The sequence below is a fragment of the Panthera tigris genome, chromosome F3, assembly GCF_018350195.1.
Source record: "Panthera tigris isolate Pti1 chromosome F3, P.tigris_Pti1_mat1.1, whole genome shotgun sequence".
NCBI classification, from domain to species: domain Eukaryota; kingdom Metazoa; phylum Chordata; class Mammalia; order Carnivora; family Felidae; genus Panthera; species Panthera tigris.
The window spans coordinates 13,439,384-13,465,892 of NC_056678.1; the positions used below are offsets into that span (position 1 = coordinate 13,439,384).

The window sequence follows — 26,509 nt, forward strand, 5'->3', positions numbered from 1 at the left end:
GAAGCTCGGACAGACTAAGTAACTTGCTCAAAATTTTTGAGAGGCAGAACCAAGGAACGTACCTCCACAGCCTCTAAAGCTCTACTCTCTCTGTCACGCTAGGCTCCAAATAGCCTGTCTGGTAATGGCTAAAGATTAATGGTCATTTGGTCCAAAAACAACATAAAATCGGATATCCGAGATTCAGTCTACTAATTTTTAATGGAGAAACCAAGATACCTGACAAATTAGAGCGCTCAATAAACCACACCCTTCAAACTTTGAAGGAAATGATTCAGACTTCTGGCTTAAAGAGCAGAAGATACTCACAAGAAAAATTTCAGAAAGAGGAAAGGATCAAAAGGTGAGTGTTTTTGTTTTGTCTGTTTTTTATCATGTATGTTGGGAGGGACGGTTCTGGTGTTTTAAATATGAAGCTGGACACCAGGTTCCTGAAAAGCAAAGGTATGTATTGTGTAAGAGAGGTGAATAGTGACTTTAAGCGAATGGGTCCTGAGCTGCAAAGTGTTGAAATAATACATTATTTCAGACTTTAAAATTCAAAAATTCATAAATCCCGCTCTACCAATTCTTCCTTCTGTAGTGATGAAAATGAGACAAGAGTGTCAGGAAAATGTGACAGCTAGAGGTATTGGTAGCTACAGCTGGCCTTATCTACAGTCATACCTTTTGTATTAAGTTCTTCGCACACCTGCTATCTCACGGTACCCTTTCGAGGTGAGCCAGAAAAAAAAAAAAATGTCGCCGAAATGTGTTGGTACTGTTTACCGTAAACTTAAAATAAGGCATGATAAAAAAAATAGATATGATAAAAAAATAGAAAAAAAGGAAGATAATATATATTACACCTAACCTAACAAGTGTAACTGGCCAAGAGAAGACACAGCCAGTTTGTTTACGTATGGGCCACTGTTAGAGGCAGAGGGGACAATGGGAGAGGAGAAGAGAGAGCCCTGTCCGGGAGTAGGGGTTTGTGCAAGGGCTCCAAAGAAGAAAGCAGGTGGAGACTGGGCCGTGCTTGGCTCCAGATTTATGAAAGCAGCAAGCCAAAGAAGGTTATCCAAAGCGGCACACCCACTGGGTATGCTATAAATAAGCACTCAAGTCAGCTGAAGGGCCTTACGGGTTTCAAATCAGCCAAGCTTAGCCGGGCCCAAAGCGTTTTGTACCTATCCTGTAAGAGCCCACCTCACTTTTGCTTGGCCTAGAAACAGAGCTCCAGGGCCCAGAAGTTGGGGAGCCCGCAGAGGCAGCAAGCCAGCCTGGGACCTCAGCTCAGATGTCTCGTGCGGGGCCAAGAATCCAGCGAGCACGCAGGTTCTCTGGTTCTCAGGGTGTGATACAAAAAACCAGCAGGCTTTAGCTGTTCTGGCTCAGGAATGAAGGGTCAGCAATGGTTTCCCTGGCAGCGCTGTGTGCTGCTGCCTGCCTAGAACCCTTCCCGGTTTTCAGCTTCTTAGTCACATGCGTATGCCTGTCCTTAAAGGATTTTTCTAAAACTGGAAGATAGCAGGAATTTAGCCTCCTGTTTCTCAGTGGTGCCCGGAGCTACCTGACGCCCCGGCCATCTGAGCCTAAGGGAAAGAGCAGAGGAAGGAAATTCACGTTTGTCGAATAACGACTATGGTAAGGCACTTTGCTTTTGTTTTCTTAATGTTCCCAACAGCCATGTGTGGTCCCTCTGAATTCGCCTGGCGAGAAGGGCTTGAGTTCCTCAGGAGAGACAAGGTAGAGTACCTGCACATTCGTATTTCCTCCGAGGGCATTTGGCGAGGCATCCCGACGAGTTGTTATGTTTTATGTCACGTGAACACTCTATAATAACCATAGCTATGCATTCGCACGTAATGTCGCCTGTTCATTCGCTCCAGTATGACTTAGTCTTCAGTACCAATGCAACAATCACTTGGTGACTGTTTGGTGACAGATTTGATGCCAGCTAGATAAAACAGGCCGACCTTAGCGACTGCCTGGATAAGCCAGAGTTGGTGTCAAAGAGGCAGGAATTTGGGGTCATTCCTTGGTTTCCTACTGGGGAAAGAGGAGAAGCATGGAGCGATTAGGTCAGTTTAGTTTTGGACATGTTGAGTTTAAGGTTCCGGAATGAATGAATGAATGAATGAATGTCAGCAAGAAGACAGCAATTTTTTCTTTCAGGGCTGACTATATGCTGAGCACTGTGTTAAATGGCTTGCATACATTCTCATTTAATGCTTGCAAATATATGCCGGTAGGGGCCATGATTAGCCCTATTGGAAAGATGAGTAAACTGGGGCGTAGAGAATTAAGTCACTTGCTCAATTTGCCCCAGGTGACCGTCAGTAGACGAGAAAGCTTAAGATTTAGATATTAGACTCACTGTCAAACAAGAGGCAGCTAGCGCATGAAAATCTATGAGATCTTATAGTAACAACCTGTTTAATGGAAAGGACAGTGAAGACAGAAGGCAGGACTCCGGAGAATATTAATATTTAAGGAGTAAGCTAAAGCAAAGGAGTACTCTATGAAGACCAAGAAGTGCTCAGAGAAGCAGAGGGCCAGGAGAAGAAATTTCAAAACGAGAGTGTTCGATACTGTCAATTACAGCTGAGGCACTTAACAAACTGAGGTCTGAGAATATTCATTGCACTTGCCAATGTGATTACAGATTACAGATATCTTTTTAAAATTTTTTAATGTGTATTTATTTTGGAGAGAGAGAGAGAGAGAGAGCGGGGGAGGGGCAGAGAGAGAGAGAGCGCCTGCGCGCTCTAGTGCGGGAGACAGAGACCCCAAAGCAGCCTCCAGGCTCTGAGCTGTCAGCACAGAGCACGACTCAGGGCTCGAACTCCTGAACTGAGATCATGACCTGAGCCGAAGTCGGACGCTCAACCAACTGAGCCACCCAGGTGCCCCCAGATTACAGATATCTTTAGCTGAAGCTGGCCCAACGGTGCATGCAAAGTTAGTATCCAGTGGTGAAATGGCCCCTGGGGCATATATTGGGCCTCCCAGCCTGGAGTAGGATGGACACATTACCCATCTTATGGGTGTGTGTTTTTAGTCCAGTTTTCTTTCATTCTTGCAAAATTTCAAAATAATAAAATAGGGCTATTGGATGGAGGTGGGTGTGGGTAGAGAGCATTCACCCAATGCGTGGGATGTTCCTAAAATGCCACCTATGGTTATAAGAACCAGAATTGGGAGGGCAAAGGAGAGTTTCTTTCAAATCTGGCAGAGGCTTCTTCTCAGAAACATTAAAATATGACACCCCTGTGGAATCGATCTTGCATCTCATTTTCTTCCCCTGTTTCATCGCCTATGAATATATAATATATTAGATTGTCAACCAGGAGCAGGAGAACATTTCTACCCCCAAAGCGTAGTATTTGCATGAGGGTGGCATTGTCTTGTTTATGTGTCGTGGGACCTGTGACCTGTCACATGTGATTATCACGTCAGCTTATTAACACATCAGGGAGTGCAACTCCTGGTTTCCACCTCAGGGGGAGAAATGCTTAGGGTGGGGGACATTCTGCTAGCCAGATGAGGCAGTGTTCTGCCAGTTCCCCGTGCCAGGGAAACCCTGGACAGTGATCAGTACCAAACCTGCCTATGAATAGGACCACCCAAGGGCACGTGGCTAGAAACCAAACCTCCTCCCTACCATGGTCTGATCTCTCGTCATGTTTCCTTGCTAGTCCCAGCTTTGCTCCCACTTGCTTATGGAGGAATCCAGAGACAGGAGTTCATTTTCAAACAGGGCGGGGCAGAAGGAAGGGTTGCAAAGGCACGCTCAGATGCTGGAAGGATCATGTGGAAGAGGGTTCTATTTAGCTGCATCACCCAGCGCTTCAGAATTTTAATAAAGATTGATGGATGGATGGAAGTCAAAGTGAAAGCCAAGGAAAGATCTACACATGTTCAGAGATTGTGAGTTCGAAATGCTCTCCTTCCAAGTCTTCCCAAAAGGAAATCACAGGGGGAAAGCAAAGTAGTGATTAAGGAACTAAACAGGCCACAGCGTTCTCTGGGGCCTTCTAAATTCCCAGGCCAGGCCTGCTGCCTGCTTGCTGAGATGGGCATGTGCTCCCGGCCACAGCTTCCCTTCTTCTGACATCTTTCTGCCAGATGGTCCTTCTTGAATTCTAGAGGTGCTTGGCCCTTCTGATTCCTGCAACCTGAGCCCAGAGAACTTTGATCCACCAATTTTCCCCTCCCTCCACCCCTCTAGTGAACAAGGCCTGGCGCCTGGACAGCAAGGGGAGGCCAGGCTGCGACCTTGGGTGCTCTGGAAAGGCATTCTCCTGCCCACCTCTGTGTGCCTAAAAGAGAGCACCTGGCGGCACTGGCTCTGAGGGTCCCAGAGAGCCTTCTCTGGCCTGGCCGGCTGGCGGCACGAACCCATGCTTTTCACCATTTTACTTGGGCGAACTGCGCTCTCCAGTCAGTCTTGAGTCTCCCTGTAGGGTTATCCCGATGGCTTTTAATTACGATCCAGCAAATCCAGAATCTCAGCAAATTACAAATGTATGTAAACATAATCAGGATGTGGATCCAATCCACTAGCAATTGTTAATAGAAAAAAAAAGGGGGGGAGGAAAAAAACTAAAAAGGTCTAAACAAGTAAAAAAAAAAAAAAATCAATTCTGCAGGGTCTATGCCTCGGGGATTTGCTTTCTTGGGGATCCTGCCCGCTCCTTCTTCTAGCCCACCCTGCAGCCCCGACTCCCTGCGGTGATTGGGGGCGGAGGCTGGGGGATTCTGGGGCTTGACCCCTGCAACGGCGGCCTACGGGATGCCCTGGGAAGGAGCTGCCTTCGGGAGGGCTGAAGAGCTCCGCGAGCCTTCTCTCCCGCGGCCTCCTCCGCAGGATTCCAGAAAAAGCGCTCTGGGTCTGCGAGACGGGGACCCTGCCTCCTGCCTGGAATCCCTGTCCCAACACTGGCATCTCTCTTTCCCAAGTTCCAGTTTCTGGACCCTGCCCCCACTCCCTCACCAAGGTCCTCAAAGGCCACCCCAATCGCTGGAGCAGGGCTCCCAGACTCGGGCCTCCGGAGCCCCTGCAGGGGCCGCTTCGCCAGCGCTGAGCGAGCCCCACGCAGGCGGCGGTATTCGAGCTCTCACTCCCGGAGACATTTTAGGGAAATGTTGTGCATCGAAACTTCTATATAATATAACATATATACACACATACACATATTTAGTCGGCAAATGTTAAGCAAATGTGTCTGATGTTTTTGTGGAAGCCGTTAGCATCCTCGTTGGTAGTGGTAGGACTGGTTGACATTATTACACGAATGACAAGTGGATGATGTTAAGGGAGTGCCTGATCCCTCCCGAGAACACGGGGGAGTAGAAGTGGAGACTTCCGACTCTGTTTCCAACGGCCCATCCCTGATCTCCCCCGTCGCTACCTCTCGGTCAGTAACCAGACCGCCCGACCGCATACCAGGGACAAGGCAACTTTCTCCGAAGGGCGATCTTCCTCGACTGACAGATCGCTGGGTCGGTCTCCAGGGGCAGCAGCACGTTCCGGGGGGCCGTCAGAAGCCCCACGGCCTCTTGCCCAGCCCTTTGTCCCAAAGGGCAGTTCGGTCAGTGTCAGGACGGAAAGAAACGTGAAATTCAACTGTAAATGAAGGCGGAGAAGGCGGGAGAGGCCCGGGCCCGTTCCGGGTCTGAGCAGGCTAGGGGAGAGCGGGGGAGGCTGCCCCCGGCTGCGGGAACAAACCCAGCGGTGCCTCGCGCTCGGCGTGCGGGGAAGGGGGAGACGGCCCCTCGGCCTTTCCCCCTAAGCTCATCCAGCAGGACGTCTGGGGAAAACCTCTGCGCGATCGAGTCGCGTCCGTTCGAGCGAGCGGGTGGCAGTGCCACGTGAGGCGCTCGGCCTGGGCTCCCAGAGGCTGCGGTGCTGGAAATCCCCGCGGAGGGCGTCCGGCGCGGCGCCCGCACTCGGTGCGGGCCCACCCGGGTGCGCGTCCGCCTCCCACCGGCGTCCCGCTAGCCCCGCCGCGCCGCTCGCACGGGCCCAGACGCGGACAGATGTTTACTGCTTGGAGCCCCGACCGCTGGGGAGACGCAGCGACCCGCGCGGCGCACCGCGCGGCGCTGGCGGGGCTTTGGGCTCCCGGTCGGGGGTGCGCGCGGGCCGGGTTGGGGCGGGGGAGGGCGAGGGGATGGAAATAGGAGGGGGCAGTGGGTGGACTAATGATGAAAAAGTCTCCTCCATCCCGGCTCCTTAATTAAATGCATGGAAAGAACCGAGGCGAGCACATCTGGTTTCAATCTGCAGCCCTTTGATGGCATCAAATGTTCTTTTCCCAGATCAGGGCTGGGAGTTCTGGGCTAACTATGGCCGTTTGGAGCCCAGAAAGCATTTACACACACTCGGACCCCTCTTTCTCTCCAGTAGAGCCTCTCGGCTATAGGAGGAGGAAAAAAAAAGGGGGGGGGGAGTCTAGTAATCAAGGCAGTGGGAAAGTGTGTGTGTGTGTGTGTGTGTGTGTGTGTGTGTATTTGAAGAACATAAAATGCCACAAATAAGCACTTAATATTTTACTTACTCGTCATATAGTAACTCATTTCTAATGAGACTATTAAAGCTGTTACCAAATTCCAACAGGTCATGAAAAAAATCCCTCAGCACCTCTCTGTTCCTTGTCAAGTCAGGGCTCAGCAGACAGACGGCAGAGCATTATCCGTAGACTTGGGGGTTCCTCTATCCCCCCGCGTTCTTCCTCTTACCCCCCCCCCCGCCCCCCGCCGCCCGCCCAGGCACCCGGGCCGGACCCTGAACTAAGCAGGAGCCTCGCCCGGCCGGCCGCTCGCTCCAGGAGTGCCCCTGCCTTCCGAGCATCTGGGCAACGCGACCCTCCCGGCTTAGCGTCGTCGCCTGGGGAAGCGACCTTGGCCGCACCAAAGAGGTTACGAAATTGGCCAGGGTGGGGGGAGGCGAGAGCAATTATGCTACACTCGCAGAGTCCTTTCCTCCGGCTAAATAAATATGTAAATTTCCCACTGCCCTGGCCCCGGGATTCCTAGCGGCGAGAGACTCGAACCGATTCGGCGCCTTCTAGATCTCCCCTAACCTGCCTTTGGTTCGCGGAAGAAGCGTGGGAGAGCCTCCCACTATTATCGCGCCTGTTATTTTATTACATTATTTAAGAGGCTGTCTCTACGGAGCCAAACGTAGCTTTAATTTGCTTGCTCTCTCCTTCATTCTCTCTCAGACACTCCCCCACCCCCACTCCCAAAAACTGTTAGAACTGCAGGAAACGCTAAAAAAAAAAAAAAAAAAAAAAAAAAAAGGCAGAGAGAGAGAGAGAAGAAAATTTGATTGAGATAGTTGTGGATTTTTTTCCAACAAGTTTCCCCGCAGCTGTTATCAAAACATGCAAATGAGATTTTCCAACAAGATCTCAAACAAATCTGGAGGAGTTAATGCCCAAGCAAAATAATCAGTCCGTTTGAAGTGACTGTGGGTTTCAGTTTGTCTTTCCTCCCCGTGATACTATTGCAGGGGAATGATAATTAGACCTTTACTTAAAAAATCCAAAGGGGCTCTCTCGCTTTCTCTTCCCTCCCTTTTCGCTCCCTCCTCCCTCTCTGGCTCCCTCCCTCTCTCTTTCTCTCTTGCTCAGATGTTGGCAAAGGGGTTTTTCTTAATCAGACTGTTTTTTGGTCCGAGGGAAAGGAGGAAGAAGGAGATTGTGATGGAGAAAGGGGGTCTGTAAAACGTCAGGCACCGCACAAAGGCTTTGCCACGTAATTACAGGCTCCTATTAAGTCGAGATCTGCCCTCCCAGGGGTCTCCAATTTTCTTGTATTCCCTACAAAGCCTCCTCTGCATGCCAGTTTGTGCCTTTTGAAGTGCCAGAGAGCTTCTTGATCCAACTGAGAAGGAAAAAGGAGCTCAGCAAGAAGAGGGGGAGAGAGAGAAGGGAAAGGGGGGAAACCCACCACCACCCTCCTTCGGACTCTTGAAGCCCTTTTTTTTCTTCTTACGAAAAGTAAAGTGAGAATCCTGCTCTCCAATACATCTGCAAGACATCACCCTCTCCTCCTGAAACTTTAGTCACTCCTGAGAATCCACAGGAGTGCAGAGAGGGGGAACACGTTTTCTTGAAGATGTTTTAAAGCTGGAACAAGCCTTCTTCTGTTGGTGCTTGAACTCTTGCCTGGGAATAACTTTTTTAACCTTGAAAAAAAACCCCACTTTGATTCTTCTCTCCCACCCCTTCTTCTCTCTTCTTCTGTTTGCCTAACTCCCCCGCCCTGCTGGCCTCCCCTTTCCTTTCTCCCCCTTATTATTATTTTTAGTGTGTGCGTGTGGACGCTTTTGGAGAGCTGGAAGGAATTTTTTTCTCCTGACTTGAACATAGGGTGACTTTTTAATTTTATTTTTTGGTGTGGATTATCTCCTTGGACCGCGCCGGACTTGGCCTCAGGAAAGCAACCGAGGCTGTCGAAGGCTGTTGGTGCAGAACTCTGCTCCGCAGAAGGGGGTCCCCCGCCCTCTTTCCAATTTTTTTTTTTTGTCCTTCCCCTCCTTCTCTCTCTCTCTCTCTCTCTCTCTCTCTCTCACTCTCTCTCCACTCCCCCCTCTCTCTTCCCCACTCGGCTCCTCTCCCCCCTCGCGCCCACAGCGTTTGGTGTTGATTCGAGCGGGAAGAGGGGGGTGGGTGGGATCGGAGGGGGAGACCATGACCTCCAGCTACGGGCACGTTCTGGAGCGGCAACCGGCGCTGGGCGGCCGCTTGGACAGCCCGGGCAACCTCGACACCCTGCAGGCGAAAAAGAACTTCTCCGTCAGTCACCTGCTAGACCTGGAGGAAGCCGGGGACATGGTGGCGGCGCAGGCGGACGAGAGCGTGGGCGAGGCCGGCCGGAGCCTACTGGAGTCGCCGGGACTCACCAGCGGCAGCGACACCCCGCAGCAGGACAGTGAGTGAGGGGCGCATGCCCGCGGGAGTGTGTGTCCGGGACGGGGTGGGGGTGGGGGGTTGGGGACGCTGGGGGTCCCGGCCGGGCGCCTGCAGCCCGCCAAGGCCAGGGGAGAGGGGGGGGGTGAGGAGAGGTGGTGGCAGTGGCCGGAGGAAGGGCCGGTCACAGACGGGGAGGAAAGGAGGGCTCTGACGAGGGCGTAGCCCAGGCGGCCGCTGCAGGGAGAGGCCCCGAGGTCGGGGTCGGGGACTCTGCCCGCCGCCGACTGTCTCTGAAACCCACTGGGCCGCCCCTCAGTCCGGGGCGCGCGCGGCGACGCGGGGCAACCGGGCTGGCTGGGCAAGGGTCCCCGAGGGGTGTAAAGGCGGGGAGCCTGCCCTGTTCGGGAAGGGGGAAGGTTAAAGGCGCCGAGCCGGGTCGGGGGGGCTCCTCCCGGGTCGCGAGCGCGGGTTCGGAGGCAGGCGGGGCAGAGGAGGAGGAGGGCACGGCGCACAGCGGCGACACCCGCGCGGCCCCGGCGCGCGGGGCTCCCGAGGCCGGGGCGTGCAGGAGGGGCCGCTTGGAGCGCCCAGCCCCAGCGGCCCAGCCGCTCTCTGTGCCCGGCGGTGGCCGCCCTCCACCTGCGGTTGGGTTCGAGACCCCCGGCGGAATCAAAGGCCTGTGCCTGGGGAAGACTCGGCGAAGCAGAGGGAGTGTCCTTTGGGGTGAAACCCGAGCTCCCGGGCCGCACGGTCCCGCACCCGAGAGATGCGCAGGGGAAGCGCGGGCCCCAAAGCCGAGCCTAGTGTCACATTCGAGGAGCTCTCCCTATTGGCCCTAAGACCTCGAGAAAAGTCCCCATACAGTCTCCCTTCCCCATCCTTCCCTACTGATATACCGCGTCTCCGTGGAAATCTCGCTGGCCTCATTAACCGTGCCTTAAAAGGTGACCCCCAAATGTATCCCTACGTTCTGGGGTCTGTAACAGACCTGTCACCTGGCTCATCCCAGGTGACATGGGGCTTGATATTTCCTCTTTGAGATTTCAAGGGTCTCAACTTGGCTGGAAGTTTTTAAATGAAGCTAATTCCTTTCCGTGTCATTATTTATTTGGTCTTCAAATTGGGAACCTGTAGACACAGGAGACCCGCCGGCATTCCATGGTTTAAAAAAAAAAAAAAAAAAGCCAATATCAGACTCTCGGGAAATAGACAAAGCAAACAGGACCCAGAGACAGCTGGAAGCAAGGCCCGGGCAAAGGGCTGCAAAGAAGCAGGCGGCAGGGGAAGCCCCTTGCTCGGGCAGGCCGCCTGCCCCTCGCCCAGCTTCCTGGGTCCAGGCCTAGGATCCCCTCCGCGTTTTTCAGCCCAAATCGAACTGGGGTCGATCCACCCTACGTATTCCCAGAGGCAGAGGGCGACGGGGAGTTCAGGCTGATGGAAATGTGGCCTGCTCTGTTACTACAGAAAGAAGGCCAGCTCTGAGGAATGAACACCCGGTGTCCCCAAGTCCCGGGCAATGGCTGGGCACAGCGGCGGAGGCTCTCTTGAAGATATTGGAGCCTGGAAGGGGTGGAAGGGAGGGGGGTTGCTCGCGCTGCACGCGTCCGCAGCAGGAGTTAATTGCTGGCGTACACACTTGGAGCTCCAAGAGAATGCGCGGCGGAATGTGATTGTTTTTTAAACGTTTCGCTAGGGAAAATTTAAATATGCAAAGCACAGGGAGACTAGGTTACCGAATCGCCCAGCTTCTCTGATTCCGCACCTTCCGCGGTTCTCCTTTCGCCCTGGTTAATTATTAATCGCCACATTTATCGCTGTTCGGAGAACTGGAGGCTGGACCCACAGCCGAAAACACGGTCGTGAAGAAACGGCTGCGTGAAAAGACCAGGATGGGGCGGGCGAGACCAACCAGTGTGGCTTTACCCCTAAAACAAGCAGAGGGATGTGAAAAGCAGGCCCAAGGCCGGTGGTCACAGCGAGTCCGGGGCCCGCGTCGGCCTCGATGGGCGCCGGATACAAGAGGGCTGGAGGGCTGCCGAGGGAACGCCACGAGAAGGGAGCTCGGGTTCCTGGTGGCCTCCTGGTGCGAATGGAACGACTCCGGACTGTGGAGGCTGCCTGGGAAACGCCTGAGGTGTAGGTGGCGCGCGGTGGTGGCTCCTGTGAGACCCAGACCTGGCGTGGCCAGAGGTCGCGCTGCGCACGTGGCGCCCGCAGTGGTGCGGAAGGACACAAAAAGCGCAGCGGCCGAAGTTGGGGACCGTGTGTCCGGAGGGAAAGGGATGCGAACTTCGGAAACCCGCCCCCTTGATTCTTGAACGCATCTCTGAGTTTCAAGGAGTAACGACAGGCCTGGCGGGGAGTGGGCCCCCGAGAGGAAACTGAGGCTCGGGTGCCAGCCAAAGAGAGGCTGTTTAAGGAAGGATGGTGGACAGACGGTTCTGGAAGAAGGTAGCAGAAATGCAGACCGCGCTGATGGGGACAAAGTGACCGACACTTGGGGCTAAGAAAGTAGCAGAGAAACACAACAAGGCCTGGCTTTCTGGAGATGACTGGGGCCTATTCTTCCAACAAATAGTTGTTGCTTTTAGAAGCCCTGTTTCCTCAACCTCCTCACTGGTCTCTGAGATGAGAATAGGAAGGTCTGGTGAGTGGGGTGATAGTGTTCAGGAGGACCCTTGTCCTCAGTCCTCGGGTCAGCCATCAGGGGTCTCGAAGGAAGCTGTTGTGAGCTGCTCGAGTCGGGCCCCCCACTGGGCCCTGCTGGGCTTCCAGTGGGCAGTGGACAGTGAGGCTCCCAGGGCGAGTCAGAGAAGAGAGGAGTCTTCAGGCAGACGACTAAAGCTGGGCTCTGGAGCCTGAAAGGGACGGAGAATGACCCCAAGAATCAGGTGCCCCTTGCAGCCTGCTGGCAGTCTACCCCAAAGTGGGAAGCCATCATCTTCAGAGGGATGGGGCACGTGTGGAAGACCCGGGTTTACTCTCTCAGTGACATAGAAACCTGTTCTTCCTAAATATTCTTTTCAGTTCCCGTTAGTAAAACAGGTTTCATTTACAACGATATTGCAAATTCTCCAGTTATAACCTGGGCCGACCTTAGTAAGACCTCACTGATCTCTGTCACTCCTCAGCACAATTCTGTTTCCTCCTCGGTTGATATTCATTGCACTTTCTTCTCTGTAGAATGATTTCTTTTCCCTCTTACTGATTTCCCCAGCCCAGTAAATTTCTCAGACTTCTGGGTTCAAATGCCTTAAGTGTTAAAGAAATGGTTCTTTAACAGTTAGGAATCCAGTGGCTAATGGGGCAGTGTGGAGTGTGAAGGGGGTGGAACAGGGGAAGCCAGCGAGAGGAAAGAGGAACAGGTCATAAAAATAGGCAGACCTACTCCTAGGACCACGGTGCATCCCGCTGTCATTTCTTAATCTGAACTTCTGCAAACTCTTAAAAAAAAAAAAAAAAGCGCCTGCCTTCCACGTTCCCAACCTCTAAATTAGTGAAACCAGATTGTCCTAATAAGACCTTTTGTTGGAAACACATGTAGTCATAAAAAGGTAGACGGAAAGTCAATTAGACACGCGTGCACACACGCACACAGTCCCAAGCCGGTGCTAAGTGTGCACCGGGCACAGCTGGGCCCCGGGCCGCGGCGGGATGCAAATGCAGAACAGCGGCGCGGGAAATCGATTTGTCACAAAGGGAGAGGTGTAAACGCGGCGCGAAGGAGTCGCCCCGACACACTCCCTGGGCCCAGCGTCGCCGGCTCCTCCCCGCACGAGGTACGCCCAGGGGAGCGGGAATGTTCTCTAGGGTGCTTCCTAGTTGGAATTCACATCAGAATATCAATTTCCTTGGAGTTTCAGCATTTGTAACGCCCACGGCGCCAGAAATGTTTGCGGCACCACCCTGGGGCCCTGGAGCTGTTGCTGGCACTCTGAATTTGGGCCTCAGTGATCTTGATTCAAAGAGGAGCCAAGGAAATATATCATTTTAAAGGTAGCCTGGAGATTTTTTTCTCTTTATAGGAGGCAGTGAAATCCAGAATCAAGACAGGTCACGGAGCCCCTATGGTCGCAGGTCAAGTCCAGAGGAGAGGTGGCAAATCCTGTTTATCTGACAGGCAGGAGCAGGGCGCTGATGGCCTCCTTCTCTTAATATTTTGGAGAATTTGACAGTCTGGTGACTTTCACCCGCCCTGGGGAGAAGGGCAGCCCGGAGTGCGAAGGTCAGGGATCCGGGCCTGTACAGTCCGAGGCCACAGACTGCCAATACTCGCCGGGTCTCCAGACCCCCTGACTGTAGAAGACAGTGAGCGAGTGTCTCCACCATTCATTTATGTGACGAAGCCCTTTCCAAGACTCCCAAGCGCCTCTGCCGCATCTTAGGCATCAGGCACCCGTGCATTTTGGCATGGTGAACTTTAGGGTCCCCCGCATACTTAGATTAGACCGGGGGTCGCAAGGGGCCCAGCAGCTCCTTCGTCTTCCCAGCGGCGTCATTTTAGATTTTACAACACGAGTGAATAAACCATCTCCAAACGAACAAGGTGTCACATACGCTCCCCTGCACTGCAGGGGGTGGGGAACCCCATCAACTTCAGAACCACAGATACCTTCCTACTCCACTGGCTCCGATAAACTGAGATCCGGGTCTGGGACTGCGCGCCCGGCCAGCAGCCACCTCGGAGACCTTTTTTCACTTTTAAATGGCATCTGTAGAATTCAACTAGAGGTCAGTTTGATTTTTATTTTTTTAAAATGCGTTTCTTTTACAATCCCTCCCCTCTACCCTGCTTACCTGCTCCCTCCTTCAGCGGGACCGCCACCCCAGCTGACCGGTAGCCGAGGGAGAACTCGGCTTCTTCGCAGGCACATCGGGGACTAGGGTAACGGGATGTCGCAGATCTCTGCGAGCTTGTGCGCGCAAGGCGATCCCCGCGTGCCTCCTGTCCGTGGCGGTTCTAAGATCATATATTTATTTTTTAGTCTTTGAGAGATGGAGCTAGAGGAAGGGCTAGGAGGTACTTTTTTTTTTTTAATAGGGCGAGTAGTGTTTATAGAAAAGGAGATAAGTCTTGAGTTTTGCTTCTTTTTTTTCTCCCCCCAAGGGGTAGAAGAGTTTCTTGGGGAAGAACTCCACCAGGAAAAAAAAGTAAAACTTAGGGGTTCAGCATCCTCTATTCAAGCCAATTCGTAAGGTCAACCAACAGGATTCTTGGAGTATTCCTCTGAGCTAGAGATTAGACATTTACAGGAGCTACTTGGATAAGGTCTAACTTCCTGTGTCCACTTGGTGTCCAAACATTTACAGAACTACCTGTGAGTGCACACCACTGTAATCTGATTGGGTGCTCTGCGGTAGAATTCGGTTTTAATTTAACTCAGACCGAGTACCACCCCAAACGGTTTCCCTTTAACTCCCTTTTCAACAATACAGAGAGGATGTCTATGTCAACAGCATTAATGTTTATCCACAAGAATTTGGATTCTTGTAATTTCCACCAGCTCCAGGAGCAGGCTAACAACACTCAATTAAAAACTATCTCAAACAGTAATAACAATATCAACAAACTGCCACGACCTTCTTTTCTCTAAATGCTGTTTCTTATTAAATCAGGAAATGCAGAAATGCATTGCCAAGACATCTGAGGAAGGGACAGTCATCGGTGTTCAGGGTCTGCGGGTTTGCTTTCCACCTGTAGAAGTTGTTGAGTAAGATGTCTCCACCGTAGTCTGAATATTAGTAGATTCTTGGCGTGGTCATTTTGTCTAATAAAGTGAGGCAGCCTGGAGGAAGTAGTTGTACAGAAAATTAGGAACTATCGATTTTAGCTTTAGACTTAACAAAAAATCACTACATTTCACTTGCCCTGGAACCACTTTTCTTGAAAAAATATCTAGGAAGCTGATTACAGGGACGATAGTCACTTTAAGGGTGGGGTGGGGAACAAAGACACAACCAGTGGTTGGTGAAGGAAATTTTATGAAAGAAAATAAACTTGTCAGAACAAATCAATCACACACATACACGAGTGACTTCTCAGAAGAGCCCAGGGACAATCGGAATCTTAAGGGTTCTGCGCCCCGCAGTTCTCAGATACAGGAAGAGAGTCATGACCAGAAATCAGTCCTCGGGTACTGGATGTCCCAGCCTCTTTGCTGCACCACGTAATGAGGGAGCTCTAATTCCCAAGATCTCTGAGGCTTATTTTTGCCGTTATCGATACCCCCGGACTCAGCTTCAAATGAGGAACGAATCTGAAAAATGCGTCTTAATTTGAATCCTCATGATTCGCGTTATTAGAAAGGACAAGGACAGGTCCTCCAGTTGCTGTCTCGTCTGCTTGGAGCTGTTTGCAAGCGACTGGGAATTTTCTTAACGGGCGGGTGAGGAGACACCATTCGGGAAACTTCTCTGCAGGAATGGAGATCGCACCGGCCTGAACAGCAGGCTCTCCATTTGGGGGTGGGGGGGGCGGTGGAGGAGGGAGTTGATAGAGCAGAGAAATTACATTTTAACTTTCGAAACAGAGCTTGACAGTGGCTTAGATTTTCTTGCTCTTCATCTGGGCCGGAACAAAGATGCAAACACCCCACCCCACCGCCGCCCTCGCCTTCCCAGTTCCCAGGGCGGCGAGGCGGCTGCCCTGGGCGCCGCGGGATGTACCCGCGAGCCTGCTTGCCTTCTCTGGCCGAAAGGAGGCGCATTCCCCCCGGGGCCGGGGCGGGACGGGCCTTGCCTTCCAAAATCCTTGGACTTTGGCAGCAGAGCGACCAGCTGGAAGACCCGTCTACGCAAGTAGCAACAGATAGGAAATATCTGTGTCACGAAGACACTTCAGGGACTGCATAAATGTATGCCATACACGCGTGTTCACAGAAACACGGAGTTAGCTGGTAGGAGTTCTGCCTTTCTTGCCTTTGACACGAGGGTGGTCAGGATTCCAGGAAGGGGGAGGAAGGGGCGGGGGCACTAGATGCCCCTGGTCAGCGGGTGCTAGGGATGGAGCCTGGGAAGGAGAGGCTTTGTCTCCGTGGAGGCGGGTGAGATGCTTCTGCACATCAACTCCAGGTGCTTAAAGAAACCGGGGCAGATGGGAGAGCGAGAGCGGGAGGGCTGGCGTGTTAGGGAGGGGCCGCTGAGCTGTGACACACACCCTCACTGTACCCCAGTCTTCACGCAGGACAGACACTGGCCACCCTAGAGTCAGGCCCTGGGGTTAGCGGAACCCTCTTTCCCTCAAGGGAAGAACAACAGCTACCCCAAGTCTTGTGTGTGTGTGTGTGTGTGTGTGTGTGTCCCCAGATCTGACCCCTGGCTTCCCCTCATCCTCCCTTTTTAGGCAAATGGCTTACAGGACATTTGAGGAAGATTCTTAACCCCCTTCTGTAAATCTTGGGTTTTTCGACTGGGCTCCCTACCACACCCTGAACTTGGAGGTCAACAAGGCAAGGCAGCAGTGGGAGCAAGGAACGAACGGGCAGAAAGAATACTTTGTCTTCTTAGCAGAGGTGGTGGTTCACACATACCTTCCAAGATAATCGGAGCTTGGGTGTTCACTAGAAGCAGAAGTGCCAGGCCGGGGCCGCAAGGGAAATTGCTTTCCCACAAACGTTTGTCTGAGAGTAAGAACATTCACCCTATTCACTTAATTACTCATCATCAGTCATGTCATTATATTTTAAAGGACCTCACGGTGTTGGAAGGTGCTGTGGTTATAAATAAGCATAAAAACAGATGGGCGCTCTCCCAGCACTCGAAATGTATATGGGGAGGCCAAATCTTTTCAAAGAGGATTCAGATATACAACTTAAAGGCCAAGGGGCCCAACTCAATCAAAGTTTGAGCCAGGACGTGCTAAGTTTAATCAGCTTGACTCTGGGGCAAACTGAAAGGCCTCTCCAGCACTTGGGATTTTTACAGACAAGCCCATTTTCTCCAATCTCTATTGTATTTATCCACACAGATTCATGCTAGGCTGCAAAGGGCTTGGTGGAGTTGGCCTGGGCCTCGTGGGGGGTAGGGGAATCAGTGTCCAGCCTCCTGCCCTCGTCAGCCATCCTTTTCTTTTCATGCCCTGTGCCCCGACTGGCTGCCCAAGGTATGTGTACTGCCCAGAAGACTCCTGCCTACAGACCCTGGAAGCCCCCTAAATGCTGCTTTCTAGAATCCTCAGAAAAGGAGAGGGTCTGTTGAGGTCAATGGTTTATAACACAACCAAGCATTTTCATGTATTTTTTCTCTCTGATATTTCATTTTATACTAGCGTACTTAGAGACTTCTCGGAAATAGAGGTTTGGGGAACTGGTTACTGTTTTGTTTCTTTTTCAGGTGATTCATAAATATATGAAGTTGAATCTTCCAGTGGAAATAGGTATTGAATCTCAACTTTTATGCCTGGGCATTGACATATTGTCATCAATCCAGACTGGGAAGTGACACTAAATAATTGTGTACATCGTGACTTTTCTTTCCATTTTCCACCAGGGCTACTGTCCCAAATACCTGTCTGGGTCACAGTAGTCCCATACCACTGGGACAGCTGCTAAACTGTTGCCTGGGCTCAGGGAATGCTTAAGTGAATGGGTGACCTCCCCATCTTTAGTGGGTCCCCCCGTTCTAATCCAGCTCAAGCACTGGGTCCCCTCTACTTCCCTTCCCACTTTATACTGTTTGCCTGGGAGATTGCCCCCAGGCTCACCATTTCAGCATAGGTCTGCATACTAATGACTCCCAGGTTACAGCTTCAGGGCCCCCCTTGGAACTGCACATCCATATACGTAGTGCCCTGTTCAACTGATTTCCACGTGAACATCACAGAACAACAACAAAACATGACAGTATGGCACTCCCTTTTCCCAGTCGATCCCCTTTTAGCTTTTCCTGTGTTTCTGTATCACAACCCAGGATGCAAACCTCAGAAATTACAGGCTCACCCTGACTCCTTCCTTTCCACCTCTGGCCAATCCATGTCGGGATCTCAGCAAGTTTACCTTCTAAAATCACCAGTGCCTTCTGGATTTCCATCCAGGTCCCAGCAGCCTGCCCATTCACTGTAGATCAGAACTGTTCCCCTACTTTTCCCTAGCGTGCTAGTTAGGCTGGGACATTTCCCACGTCCTCTAGTCTCCTTCCTGCTTCTCTCACTTCTGATGAGATGTCCTTTCTCTGCACCTCTCTTTGCAAACCCACCTGTGCTCCCTTGCAAGGTTCTGCTCCCATCTCCCCTCCTTGAGACTCTTTCCTTGATCTGCTTCCTTTTGGCCTGAGTGAACCCCTTTCCTCCACGCTTCCGGTAGAAGTGATCGGCACTTTTACAAGTATTGCTTAATTATTTTCTAAATGAGCTATGATTGTTAATTTACCCTGAGGATTTTCTTAAGATTAGAGAGTTTGGTAAGGAGGTGGGGAGGCATATTCCATAGTGTATATAGCAAAGCTGTGTAAGTAAATAGATTTCTTTCCTTTCCTTTCCTTTCCTTTTCTTTTCTTTTCTTTTCTCTTTTCTTTCTTTCTTTCTTTCTTTCTTTCTTTCTTTCTTTCTTTTTTTGTATAGTGTGGTTCTGCTGGTTTTACACTCTCTAGCTGAGAGTAATATTTTAGAAATAAAGCATGGGGGCACCTGGGTGGCTCAGTCTGGTTAAGCACCCAGCTTCAGCTCAGGTCATGATCTTATGGTTTGTTAGTTCAAGCCTTGCATGGGGCTCTGCACAGACAGTGTGGAGTCTGCTGGGATACTCTCTCTCTCCCCCTCTCTCTCTTCCCCTCCCCCACTCACTCTCTCTCACTCGTTCTCAAAAAAACCCTAAAATACACATATATATATGCATATATATATATATACACACACATACATATATATGCATATATATATATATATACGCATATATATAGGCATAACACCAACGTGCAATTCATGCTCATTTTAGAAACTGTTCTATTGTACACTAAAAAGTTTAAATGGGAAAATAAAGTCACCCATGTTTCACCACCCTGAGGTAGACACAGTTCATAGTTTGGTGTTGAAATATTTCCTTTCTATTTTTTACACAATTTTGTATTAATGTCGTCCATTACTGATTTTTCTTAAACCAACGGGGCAGTTTTGTTTTCCGTTGAGAGAGAGAGTAGGGGAGGGGCAGAGGGAGAGGGGGAGAGAGAGAGAGAGAGAGAGAGAGAGAGAGACAGAGAATCCCTAGCAGGCTCCAAGCCCCGCATGAAGCCAGATGGAAGGCTCCATCCCATGGCCCTGAAATCATGACCTGAACCAAAATCAAGAGCCGGAGGCTTAACCAACTGAGCCACCCAGGCACCCCAACAGAAGAATTTTTAATCTCATTTTCAAAGATTGTGTTTCCCCCACATTCAGAACATACACAAACATATAACCCACTTGCTCTCATCAGAAAAATTCAACCAGCACACGCACAACAAACAGCAACTCCTTAAGGATTGTGGGAACCCTGATGTCACAGCCATTTCCCAGATTCCTCAGGTGCCAGTGGATCCATTTCCATCCAGCAGTGAGGACCTTCAGAGTAAACAGTTGCTGTTTCTTTTCTGCTTGTTCTAGCGGGGAACCATCCCTAGACATGAGAACATGTCTCCTTTTAAAATTGGAAAAGTGGCATAGTAGTTAAAGGACATTCTGGGACCACAGTTGGAGGGCTACTGCTCAAAAAATTAGTTTTTTTTTTTTTTTTCAACGTTTTTTATTTATTTTTGGGACAGAGAGAGACAGAGCATGAACGGGGGAGGGGCAGAGAGAGAGGGAGACACAGAATCGGAAACAGGCTCCAGGCTCCGAGCCATCAGCCCAGAGCCTGACGCGGGGCTCGAACTCACGGACCGGACCGCGAGATCGTGACCTGGCTGAAGTCGGACGCTTAACCGACTGCGCCACCCAGGCGCCCCAAAAAATTAGTTTTTACATAGTTTGGTAAGGAAGAGCTCCACACAACTGGTGGGGAGAAAGTGTCTTAAAGGACTGCACATTTTCTATTATTGTAGATCTCTGGATCTTGATGTTTTTAAAAAAATTTTTTTTTTTGTGTTTATGTATTTTTGAGACAGCATGAGCAGGGGAGGGGCAGAGAGAGAGGGAGAGCCAGAATATGAAGCTGGCTCCAGGCTCTGAGCTGTCAGCACGGAGCCCAATACGGGGCTCGAACTCACGAGCAGTGAGATCGTGACCTGAGCTGAAGTCGGAGGCTCAACCGAATGAGCCACCCAGGCGCCCCTTGGTGTTTCTTTTCTTTTTTTTTAATTTTTTAATGTTATTTATTTTTGAGAGAGAGAAAGAGCATGAGCAAAGAAGGGGCAGAGAGAGAAGGAGACCCAGAATCCAAAGCAGGCTCCAGGCTTTGAGCTGTCAGCACAGAGCCCATCGCGGGGCTCGAATTCACAAACCCCCTTGACGTTTCTTTGAAATGTTTTAAAACTCATACATGCTTTTGTATTGTAACATAGGAGGAGGCAGGCAACATTTATTTCTCTATATACCTTGTAGAATGATGGTCAGGTAGTTAGTGACACATTTCATCACACAGCAGTGTGTTTGGATAGGAGAAGCACTTATAAAAATAAAAAAATAACGCATTTATCCGTATATGAAAGTCTACAGTACCACAGCCCTTACTTAAAGTGATAATTACAGAGAAAATATAAATTGTTATTATGAAGTATACTTAAACATCGTTCCCAGGCAAATTGATGTTAAAATATTTGCCTGATGCATGCAAATATTTTCTTTAAGGCAAGTATTAAAAAGTGATGTAAAATCATGTGGAACAGAATTTTTAAAATATGAATTAGATATATCTTAATAATGAATCGCCTTCTCCTGGGAAAGGGGGGACAGAGAGAATAATCATTACATTTGAGGATTAAAAAACCACACTTGTCCAATAAAAGTTTCTGCAGTTCCCTGCGTTGCCTCTTTCTGAGGGAAGAAAGGAGAACCACCCAGAGAGCTCTTTGCCTGTAACCAGATGTGCTGTTCAGCAGCCCTACTCAAGTTTGAGGGAAGACCACAGGATGAATCCTCAACACATTTAAGAAATAAAACGTAATTTAGTTCATTAATCATGAAACTGAAATCTGCAGTTTTGCTCCACATATTTCAAAGGCTGAATCCCTTCTGTCAAGAGCAACAGAAAATCCTACCATGTACACTTGACTGTTAGAAGTCTGTTCTTCGCTTCCCTCAGGGAAGAAGAGATTTTTCTGGGTGTGATCAGTTTTACTCAGAATATATGAAGCTCTATTTAAATGTATGGTTCCCCCCCCCCCCCCCCGCCTTTGCCCTGACATTATCCTTTCTCAGGGTGGTAAGAATATCTGTTTTCTGCCCTGTTTTGCACTTTTTGGCTTGGAGAATCAGGGCTACCTTGAGCAGCCAAGAAATTCCAGATGTGCCTGGGTAGGCCTTAAAGCACGATCATTTTAACTGAATTACTGTATATACTCTGACTGTGGGAGGATTTAATTCTTTTCCCTGATTACTTGTGTAAGTTAATGTCTTAGTTTGTCTTAAAGAATTAATAACATTAATATGAATAAGAAAGCTTGTGGGGCACCTGGGTGGCTCAGTCGGTTGAGCATCCGACTTCGGCTCAGGTCATGATCTCGCAGTTCATGGGTTCGAGCCCCCCCCGTCGGGCTCTGTGCTGACAGCTCAGAGCCCAGAGCCTGCTTCGAATTGTGTGTCTCCCTCTCTCTCTGCCCCTCCCCTGCGCGTGCTCTGTCTCTCTCTGCCTCTCAAAAATAAATAAAAAACATTAAAAAAAAAAAGAAAAGAAAGCTTGCTTCACAAACTCCAAGAACATATATATCCATGCTATTATGTTTTATAAAACCCGTCCTAAGAAGCAGGTAGGGGTAGCATAATTATTTTCCTTTTACAGGTAAGAAAACTGGCTCGGAGAATTTTAGGAAGCTACTGTTAAGTGACTTGAGGATTTCTCTCTTGATCCCATTTTATTTATTTTTTCATTCTATCTCATCATCTTTGATGTCAACCAAATTCTTGTTAATGCATTATAGTTCAGTGAAACAATGCTGAGTCACGAATAGGGAGACTAGCATGCCAACTTCGTAACACACGACCATGTGGCACAAATTCTCGTTTATTTCCCCTGGCTCGCATTCTGTGTTATAGAGGGAACATGTTAACCACTGTACCTGTCTTCCTCGTGGGAATGCAGCAGGCCTCAAAAGATACCGCCTTTGTGAAAATACTTGAGGAATAAAGGGCCAAATTTATCATCATACATAAGGAATCGAGTAGAGACTTTTCTAAATGATGTCATCAAGCAAAAATTTAAAGCTAAGAAGGTGTCTCAGTAGATTGATGCCCAGCCCTCCAAAAGCAAGAATCTTTCATTCAGATTTAGGGGCATTGGGGGTTTCAAAGCCTTTTACCTTGTATTTAGAGACTTCTGTGCTAAATTACGATTCTACGATTTACTTGCTGCTTGACTTTAGATGCATCTCTGGGTCACGATTTCCTCACCTAAAAACCTGGCGCGTTAATATCTATTGCACAAGTCTGTTGCTTGGAATAATGAGGTAGTGTAAACAAAGACCCCAATACCCTATTTCCCATCCCATTGAAGGCACTCAGATAAATGCTTGCTCTTTTCCTGCTCCCACTTCTGTGACGTCTCTGACAAGTGTCACTCATTCCAGGCTCAGATATGTATTCAATGTGGTTTCCCAATCGATGTCGGAGGCCACTTAATGTCGTTAAAACTAGGAATATTCCCATACTCCAAAAGTCACGCTCTTACAACATGTCCCTTACCAAGCGAGCAAATAGACAAATGTTTTTGATCTACGGTCAGGAACTGATGCCTTATGATTTTTAATGACGGGCAGAAGCCACACCATGAGTGCCCGGCAGAGCCAGGAGTCTGGCTCAGAAGTCCCGGACTGTGGTCCACTCCTTCAGGCCACCCCTTCTCCTCATCAGCATGAACCAGTAATCTAAATCTTCTTAAACTTTGAGTTGGCCCCAACCGTTTTTATTTCCACTTGCTTCATCCATCACCGCGGACTGAACGGTGACTAAAGAAGACAAATGCCTCGCCCCAGTTTAGACACTGAATTTAATGGAGAAGATACGACATATGCTTAGGACATCGGACATCAAGACTTCTCATCCCAGACCTGACACAGCCACGAGGTTTCCCGGACGCCAGCCCTGTTAAATTTTCTCGGTAGTGTAATATCTCTGACATAGCACTGTCTTACCACCCCTCTGAGATTTCTTGTGTTTATTTAATTTTTTATACATGAATAATACTCGCCACACTAACAGTGATCATATGTGAAGTTGCCATTCTTGTGCCAACTTGGATTTCCCAACCAGGCGAGTAGGATAAACATCTGTCCCCCAGTTTGATATGTGACCTGCTTTCAGATATGTTGCTTCGAAATATGGGAAACCAGGAAGGTATTCAGACTGCATTTCTCTATCATAAAGCATCCAGGGCTCTTTGTTTCTTTGCCAAACAATTAACGATGCTTGGTAATAGATGAGCTTCTTTGGTAATAGATGCGCATCTCCTTGGTCCATGGGGAGAAAACGGGTCACTGGGGGTGAGGGACTTGGATGAGTTTGTCGCATGACTTGTGTGCTGGTCTAGAGAAGCAGTTTACCGTACGTTTTATGCAAAAGAGAGGCAAGTCAGCTTGTAAGCATGCTCAGTGGGCATTAGTCGAGATTAGGAGCACGGATCTGTCAGGAATATCCATTCTGACATATGGAAAAGTGTTTGTGTGTTTGCTAAAAATGCTGTGTGTGCTTTACAGTATTACAGTAGTCTCTGTTTGGGGTGTGGATAGCTGGATTACTGTTCTCCTTTAGAGAACACGGAATCCTTCCTCATGTAGGAAAACTTTCCTTTGGTCCTTGTTTCCTGCATTTCCACCTTCTATGTGTCTCCCATATGCTATTCATTTCTAATGATTTAGAGGAAAGAGGTAAAGAGAAATAACAGATAATCGGATTCTTTCTCTAATGTGCTTACAGTTGAATCCTGCATATCTTAAAGGGTGATGATGCCTGATTCCTCTTCATCAGAATGAACTGAAATGTCTTCCAATGCAGATTCCAGGATCCCAGTCTATAGCCAGTGAATCAGCATCTCCCAAACATGTGCCTTTTGACTGCAGATGATTTTCATATGCCATAAGGTTTGACAACACGGACGCAGACCGTGTTCTCTACCAATAGCAATTGGTTGAATGACGTCTTTTTGTGTGTGCCGTCCATTGTGTCCCGTGTGGTCCGTTGTTACTAAATTCTCCCTAGGCATTAGTCTTATCTCTTCAACCAGGTATGTAAGGTTTTCAAGACAAGGGCAGACAGGAAGATGTTTTATACGTCAGAGAACAGATGGTACTTTTCCTATTGTAAATGACTTTAATAAGCAGTTACTGAGTAAATGAATGCATGAAGCACTCACTAGATGCCTGGTGCTGTTTTAAATGCTTCACATATTAAAAAAAAAAAAAAGAAAGAAAGACACACCATTTAAGGTGAAACTAAGGTGATTCTTGAAGGTTGTAAAAATCCTAACTGTGGCTAATTTTAGGTGATTGCTATCTCAACTCTTTTTTTTTAATTTTTTTTAAACGTTTATTTATTTTTGAGACAGAGAGACAGAGCATGAACGGGGGAGGGTCAGAGAGAGGGAGACACAGAATCTGAAACAGGCTCCAGGCTCTGAGCCATCAGCACAGAGCCTGATGCGGGGCTTGAACTCACGAACCGCAAGATCGCGACCTGAGCCAAAGTCGGACGCTCAACCGACTGAGCCACCCAGGCGCCCCTCTCAACTCTTATTCTAGAAGAAAAACCTTGTGCCAAAGACAGGGCACGCTATCACACAGACACTAATATTTACAATTTGACTTTAGTTTTAAGTACGTTTTCAGATGAAAGTATGCCACATTTAGGAAGCTGTATTTCAGTATTGTGTGTCTCTTTTCTTTACAAAGTCCTTCCTTGCTGTCTGATGGTTGATAAAGCCCAGTTTTCTCCCAATGTTTACGCAATTTTGCTTACTCGTTCTCTACACGGTCTGAAAAAAGCCAAGTGGGTTTTTTTTTTGTCGGTATATAGAATTTTATTAAAAACCATTCAGTGAGTAGGATGGATCGCAACGTTTTCTAAACAAAACCCCGAAGCCTGAGTTGATAAGGTGCTGCATAACTTCATAAACTCATACTACAGAGGAAAACCACTGTGGGGTGTCGCATGGTAACTGACTAGGCTATCCATCAGCATGCTGGAGGCACCCCTGAGGACCCACCAGAAACTCGGGGGGGGGGGTGGGATTTTCAGACGGACACGGTCCTGCATTACCGAGTAGAAGCCAAGTCCAGACTCAGCCTTGGGTGCCGTTAGTTGCAGACCAGTAGTTCTCCAACATTAGCACTCACCAGAATCGCCTGGAGGGTGTTACAACACGGAGTGCTGGACTCTACTCCCAGAATTTTAATTCAGGAGCTTTTGGGTGGAGGCACCAAGTCTTTAAATTTACCCTCTTTTTCAGACACTCGCGGTGAGAAGGTTGTATTTGAAATTTCAGTGTAACTTTTCCAACCTTGCCCTGTTTAAAGACAAGTATATTCCATCCGTGGGGTATTAGACTTGGCATATACTAAAGCTGCATCTGAAATGTCTCCTTTTAAGGTACGCTGCAAGGCTTTTGAATTAAGCGGATTTTCTATTATATATTAAGCTTTTTTTTCCTAATGAAGTATGTGTAAATTCACAGATTGCTTTCCAAAACGTGTGTATATGGGGAGGAGGGGAGAATAGAAATAGCCTCTTCAAAAAAATATATTTTTTTATGTTTATTTGTTTGTTTAGTTTTGAAGGAGAGACAGCATAAGTGGGGAAGGGGCAGAGAGAGAGGGAGACACAGAGTCGAAGCAGGCTCCAGGCTCTGAGCTGTCAGCACAGAGCCTGACTCGGGGCTCGAACTCACCGCCCACGAGATCATGACCTGAGCCGAAGTCCAACGCTTGACCGGCTGAGCCACCCAGGCGCCCCAATAGAAATAGCCTCTTAAATGACAGACCATTTAACTCATTTGGAAAAGCAAGGTTTGTGTGACTTTAGAAAGCTCAGAGGATGAGAAAAAGAATGGAGGGCGCTTGCAGAGACGAGAAGGGCCAAAAAGCAAAGAGAAAGGCTTTTTTGGAGCCCTCTCCGCAGCAGAGACAACTGCTGTGTAACAGGCCTCCGAGCCCATCTGGGATCCTTTGGTGACATGAACTTTGCTCTGGTGGTTTCTGACATCACTGGAGCCCCCTTGGCGGAATTACAACTTCATAACTCACAGTTAGCTGTTGTTTATTTTATATTTAATCATTTGTGGAGCACACTGGCAGCATACCCAGGGGAACTGTGTGGTTATGGTCCTGCAAATCTTGTCGTTGCATAATTAAGTACGTCAGAAGTAATTCACCAAGTGTCATAACATCCCATATTTCAGACCTTTGCAGATGCTGGCCTCGGCTGTGATTGTCCCGAAAGTTGTCCCGGCTGACTCACCTTCTCAATGAGTTTTCCTTTTGCAGGAACAGTT

General features: G+C 49.1%; 1 protein-coding gene across 4 annotated transcripts in view; it reads left to right on the forward strand.

Annotated features, from left to right (window-relative positions):
• The first annotated feature begins 7,683 nt into the window (after positions 1-7,683).
• Positions 7,684-26,509, forward strand: part of PRRX1 (paired related homeobox 1) — a 78,981-nt gene continuing 60,155 nt past the window's right edge. For all 4 annotated transcript variants that reach the window (XM_007088716.3, XM_007088718.2, XM_007088715.3 and 1 more), the window contains exon 1: positions 7,684-8,925. In XM_007088716.3, the coding sequence (XP_007088778.2) occupies positions 8,685-8,925 (241 nt within the window). In that variant the 5' untranslated portion in view covers positions 7,684-8,684. The remainder of the gene's footprint in view (positions 8,926-26,509) is intronic.